Source organism: Apus apus, chromosome 20 (assembly GCF_020740795.1).
Source record: "Apus apus isolate bApuApu2 chromosome 20, bApuApu2.pri.cur, whole genome shotgun sequence".
Classification (NCBI taxonomy): Eukaryota; Metazoa; Chordata; class Aves; order Apodiformes; family Apodidae; genus Apus; species Apus apus.
The window spans coordinates 3097107-3103512 of NC_067301.1; the positions used below are offsets into that span (position 1 = coordinate 3097107).

At 55.7% G+C, this 6406-nt stretch overlaps 1 protein-coding gene across 4 annotated transcripts in view; it reads right to left on the bottom strand.

Moving 5' to 3' along the window:
* AGRN (agrin) overlaps positions 1 to 4289 on the bottom strand; it is a 111538-nt gene extending 107249 nt beyond the window's left edge. For all 4 annotated transcript variants that reach the window (XM_051637159.1, XM_051637156.1, XM_051637155.1 and 1 more), the window contains exon 1: positions 4106 to 4289. In XM_051637159.1, the coding sequence (XP_051493119.1) occupies positions 4106 to 4234 (129 nt within the window). In that variant the 5' untranslated portion in view covers positions 4235 to 4289. The remainder of the gene's footprint in view (positions 1 to 4105) is intronic.
* Positions 4290 to 6406: the final 2117 nt, after the last annotated feature.

Here is a 6406-nt window from a genome sequence, read left to right on the forward strand (position 1 = left end):
TAAGACACCTTCCTCCAGCCCCACCTCCTCCTCCTCCTTTGGCAGCAGCCCGCAGGGCAAGGAGGTGAGGTGCACAAGCAACCAGGGCAAAAAATACTCAGCAACACAAAAGAGAAAAGGAAAAAATAAAATAAAATACAGGCAGAGAGCACAGCCTGAGGCTCGTGCTGAAAGGCAGCAGTGGGGCATTTTCACAGCTAGGTCTAAAAGGGAAGAAAGACTAAAGCCTAGACCCCCCTCTTCTGAAGCAGATGGTAATTTGAGTTAATTAGTATGGCTGCTCCAGTCATACACCTCCGAGCCAGGCCACAGCATTCACAAGCAACATCAGAGTCCACCAGCCTTCTCCCCACCCTTGTCCTCTGTAATGAATGGATGTGCAGGCACCAAAGCCCCAGCAATTACCTGTAGGGCATCCCATTCATCAGCACACACAATTAAGACTTTGTCACTGGTGACTCACCGGCTACATCAAGAAGAAGGAAGAGGGAAGAAAAGGGAGAGAGAGAAAAAATTGGGCTGGAACCCAGTTCCAGGAGGTCCCTTCCCTATAGCAGACTCTCTCTTTTGCCAGCAAGCACGTAAAACACTGGATTAAGGCTGTTTTACAAGACTCCCAGCAGCTCCAGGGAGGCAGAGTAAGAACAGTGAAGACTTTATTTAACAGATCCTTGCAGAAGTGGATTTGAAGTGCAGAACAAAACCAGAACGTCCCAGGATTTTGCCACGGGAGTCCATCCCACAGCAGGGAACAGGACCACCAGTACAGGCACGTGCAGCACTCACCAATTCCTGCCAGGAAGGTGCTGGGAGAAATGCCAGCCCTGGTCTTGTAAAGAAAGGTGAGAAGTTAGAGCCTCTTCCTTTGGGAAGAGCTGCCACTCTGGACAGCAGTAGAAAGGGGTCACCAGTAGATTTGGGCAGTTGTTAAAAGATGAAGGGCACTGGGTGGCATCAGCTCCACAGCCAAAGCCTTCCTTCCTGACCCCAAGTTGTCCCTCTCCCCTTGCTTGTCACTCTCTGTGCCTTTCCCTGGCAGAGCCAGTTGCCCATTCCCTGGGAGCCAGCAGAGCCCCAAACCCACCTCCCCCAGCAGCTTCCACATCCAACCCCAGCTGGAGAACAGCCCCCAAAATGCAGGCTCTATTGTTCAGAACAGGATCCACATCCTTTTCAACACTTCCTACAGCACATATAGAACCTGTATGTGTCCTATAAATAGGAATCCCCTTCATCAATGGCAGGTCAGCCCAGAAGGAGACACACCAGAGAGCTCAAAGCAGAAGGGGCAATGCCAGTGACTAGGATGAGCAGCACCATCCCAAATTTGGGAAGAAGAGCCAGCACAGCACCAGGTGCCCACGTCAAAACCCCTTGATGACAGGACACCTCAGTCAGCTTCAGAGTCAATTTTGGGAGCTGTCAGCCTGTTCCTCTTAATCGTCTCCTCCGGTAGCAAACGAAGGGAGTTTACCTCAAATTAACTTCACATTTCTTCTCAGTTGTAATGAGCTTATCTTCATCTATCAAAAGCTTCAGCTGGGAGGGTTGAGAGTTGAACTGGGAAGAACAATGCAGGAAGGCAGCACTCACAGCCCTGCTCCTTCCCAGACCACCCAGCACCAACAACACTCCTTGGGTTGGGTGTGGGCTCCAGGGAGCTCCAACCACACACTTGGCCCTTGCCTTTTCCTCCTCAGATAAGGAAGAACCTGACGAGAGATAACTGTGGTATTTGGAGGTAACCCCAGGGCCTAGGGAGCAGTTAGTGGATGTGGCAGTGAGGAAGTGGACGTGTGTTTTCTCTCCAGCAAGATCCCTTCTGCACCTCAGCTCACACCAGCAGCGGCGGCGGGAGGAGCGCTCGGCTGGGATGCCAACATGGCACTAATTTCACATTCATTGCCAAATTTCCCAATCTGGGTGCTTGGCAAAAACCAAACCAAAGCACCATGCAAGTATGTCTAGCCCTGCAACCCAGCATCAGCAGAACCCACAGCAGTTTTTCATACTCTGAGAGACCTTAAGAGCGAAACCAGCCAACAGCTGCTGCAAAGCTACGCGTTTACACTCTGCTAAGTCAGTCAGGACAGATTTATTTGCTTTCAGGTCCTTAAGACGTCCCATTTCAAAGCTGCTTTTTCCTGCAAACACCCCGGGAATGTACCATTAAAAAAATTACAAAGACTGATGTGTTGGTGAAGGGACTGAAGAAGCACTGCTCTCAGAAATGTCACAGCACGCCCGGGCCAGCCAGCAGCACTGCCACAAGATGGGCTGGGCACTTCCAGCCAGGCTGGGAGAGGGATTGTCTCCTTTCACTTTCTTTTACAGGACTGGAGAGGGATCCTGGGGACAGGTCCTGGCCTTCAGGTGCTGTCATGACATTCATAATCAGCAGCAACCCAATCCCACAGCTAACTCCAGATACTTCTCGGCAGCAATTTTTGGGACAGCCCAGGGAAAGCTGGGTCAGACACTCTCTTGCCAAGCTAAGCAATACAAACTGTGTTTCCAATAAAGCCACCACCTGCAGACCAGTTTTCTCCCTAGCTGCTCTTCCTCGGCCTTGCCTGCACCCTTTCAAAGGCAGGGCTGCTGAGCAAGCAGCTTTCCCAGCACGGGAGCAGAGGCAAAAGGGTTTTCCTGGCCCAGAGTCCTGCTCTGATGCAGCAAGATGAAGGCTGGATTTCACAGCTAGCCAGACACCTCGCTGCCTGTCCACAGCAGGAGGAAAGAGACCCCATTCCTTCCATGGATCTTTCTGCCTCCTCACCAGCCTCACTGGACCACCTCCTGCCTGCCTGTGTGGCCAGCCTTGCCCCAGCCTCAGGTGGCCCAGGTCCTCGTGCCCCAAGCTGCCACAGGAGCTGATTCATTTTCTCCCCAGCACCCAGGATGTGCCAGACACTTTGCAAACACAAGGTCTGAGCTCCCAGCCCCAGGAGCAGGGCACAAACTGTACCGTGGCCAGGGGGAGAGCTTTGGGGACCAGTGGCCACCAGCTTGGACCCCCACACAGGCTGCTCAACACTACTTCACCAGGCTGAAAGATCACAGGATCACAGAATCTTAGGGGTTGGAAGGGATCTGGAAAGATCACCCAGTCCAACCCCCCTGCCAGAGCAGGGGCACCCAGAGCACATCCCACAGGAACGTGTCCAGGGGGGTTTGAATGTCTCCAGAGAAGGAGACTCCACAGCCTCTCTGGGCAGCCTGTCCCAGGGCTCTGTCACCCTCACAGGAAAGAAGTTCTTCCTGATCTTTACGTGGAACCTCCTGTGCTCCAGTTTGCACCCACTGCCCCTTCTCCTATCACTGGACATCACTGTAAAAAGCCTGGCTCTGCCCTCCTGACACTCACCCTTGATGATGCTCCAGAGGCGAGGGCATCACCACGGGTGAAGTTCCCCTTCCCCTGCACCACCAGATCCCTCCCACCCCCCCAGGCATCCCCCCAGCTCAGCACCAACCCCAGGCAGGAACCGCAGTTACTTTTTAAAGGCCGGGCAGAAGAGGGGCTGGGGCAGGAAAAGGAAAAGGAGATGCAGCAGCATGTCCTCGCAAGCCAGATTCCTGCCCCGGGAAGGGTTAAGCCATACAACACGTTTTCTGACAAGCAGGCGGATGGTATTTCAGGTTGCTCAGGACTTCACCGTCTCTCAGCTTAGGGGGGGAGGAAGAAGAAGAAGGGGAAAAAAAAAAAAAACATAGCCAGGGGCCAGAGTCGTAGTTAAACAATAGCTTGAGCTAGAGGAACTCAAGATGCTGCTAAAGTAAACAGGGAGCAGCGCTGGAAGCTGCGAGCACCTCAACCCTGCCCGAGCAGAGAGAAAGTTGGGAGCCAGCTCCGCAGGATGGAAAGGAGGGAAATGCCCATAAAAAGCAACCTTGAGAGATTCCCCCGGCCACAGCTGTGGGAGCTCCGGCGAGGGAGAGACTCCGCAGGCTAAAAATACATAATTACACACCAAAGCTCCAGCGCCTACAACAAAACCCACAGGAGCCCGCCCGAGAAGGCGCCTGTAGGGAGGTGGGGGGGGGGGGGGAAAAGAGACGGACCCAAAGTTTCTCCAGCCCCCCAAGCCCTTCTTTTCCCCCTTACCTTGCAGGAATAGGTGTGGTGCACCGGGTCCACGTTCATGATCTCCTCCACCGTCCCCGTCAACACCACGTTGGCCTCTTCCTCCCTCCGCTCCAGCTCCCGCTCCGGGCAGGTCGCCCCGCAACCCATCAGGGCCACCAACAAGCCCAGTAGGGCCAGTAGCCCCAGTTCACCCACCGTTCGCCTTCCCATCGCCCCCTCCCCACCCACCCACCCCCCCCCGCCGGTTCTTTAGCCCCCCGGGCAGACCCCAGGGAAGCGGGCAGACAAAGCCAAGCCGGCTCGCAGGCGCAGAGAGAAGGGCTACTTTTGTTCCGAGGAGGTGAAAAAGGAGGAAAGAAAGAGAGAGAGAGAGGGAGGGAGGCGGGGAGGGGAGAGCAGGGGAGGGGAGAAGGAGGAAAATCCCAAGAGGAGGAGGAGGAGGAGGAGATATCTCCCGGCCGCGGAGAAGCTCTCGGTCCTCTGCCTTGCCCCTGTAAGAAAGCCCGCAGATTTGCATGTAATCTGAATTGCTGATAAGGAGGGAGCGGGGGATAGGGGGGGAAAAGAGGAGGAGGAGGAGGAGGGAGGCAGCCCTGCTGCCGGCTCTGCGGGCAGAGCTGCCCAGCACGCCCCCCCCAGGAAAGGGACCTCGCATCGGGTTAATGGATAATCAGCGCGACAACGTGAGGAGACTTTTAAAGGTGTAGGGACGGCTGAGCCAGCAGCAGCAGCAGCATCTGTCCTGCCCGGAGCCCCCCAACCCTGCCCGGAGCCCCCCAACCCTGCCCGCTCTCCCCTAGTCCCGCCCCGGACCCCATCAGCCCTGCCTGGTCCCCTCCTGCCACGGCCCAGACTCCCCCAAGCCCATGCCTGGGACCCCCAACCCTGCCCCGTCACCCCCCAGCCTTACCCTGAACCCCCCCAGCCCCGTCCCGGGGTCCCCTTCCCTGCCCGGACCCCCCCAGCCCCGTCCCGGGGTCCCCTTCCCAGCCCGGACCCCCCAGCCCTGGGGCAGCTGCAGGAAGGGGTCAGATCCTGGTGCTTCCCTCCCTGCCACCCCCAGCTCCCCCTGGGCGTTATCCCGGGATACTCCCCTCGGGATATTTCCCTTCTCCCTCTGGGGAAGCGGAGCTCCGGGCTGGCCCGGCTCGGCACGGCTCCATCCCGTGTCACCCGTGCCTGCTCTGGCACCAGTGACCAGGGGATGCTGGTGCTCAGGGGCTGGCAGAGCCACCCGTGTCTGTGTCTGCCCCGGCAGCTCTGTGACCCTCCTGCCCTGGGCTTTCTCCAGGGACTGGACAGCAATTTTTCCAGATGTCACGTGCAATGACTGCAGAGAGAAAATGAAAAGTTAAGTGGCACCAGTGGGGTGATAGTGTTTCTGCCCTCCATAAATTAGCCATCCCCCTGGAGGCATTTTACAAGGCTGTTTTACTTGATGGCCCTAAACAAATCCTGTTTGTGACCCCGGGCCCAGCTGGTGAATCCCCAGTCACCAGCTGAAGTTTAACCACAACGATTCCACCATGTCAAGGATATGACATGTCCCATGTCCTTCTCTGATGAGCCCGTGTCACTGCACAGCAGCATCCTGTGTTGTGAGGCTCTCCATCCACCCATCCATCCATCCATCCATCCATCCACCCATCCATCCATCCATCCCTCCATCCATCCATCCACCCATCCATCCATCCATCCATCCATCCATCCATCCATCCATCCATCCATCCATCCATCCATCCCATTTGTCCTCCAAGTTTTGGGCAGTGCTATTTTTCCCCTGCAACTCTGGATGTGCCAACCCTTTCTTCTCTCCCCTGGAATTAAACAGACTTTAACTACAAGCCAGGAAGAAATGAATCTTCCTGAGTGTCCCAGTGCTGTCCCAGCCTGCCTCCTACCCTGAAGAGGACAAAATACCAGAGATTGCATAAATCTGTCTGGAGATCTCACCACTGCTGTGGGTTTTACAGGGAAGGCACCACTGTATATAGTCTGTCTTAAGCCCTGCACTTGGCATCTCCACAGTGAGTCTGGTCTCAACACTGTTCTTGGAAATTCCACACCCTCTCCCAGCTCCCCTTCTGCTCAGAGCTTCCGTGTCTGTCCCCTAAAACTGAATTCCCAGTTCAGCACCTGAGGAAGGTTGCCTGTTCACAAGGATGCAGGGTTTAATCACCTCAGTGAGGACTTCGGGGAGGGGATTTTCAGAAGAAAGTGGCCCACGACATACCCAGGTCTGTGGGAAACCTGGGGTTACCTGCCTAAACCTGCTGTCCCTCTCCTGCAGAAACCCCAGGGAGGGATGGGTCCCTCTGT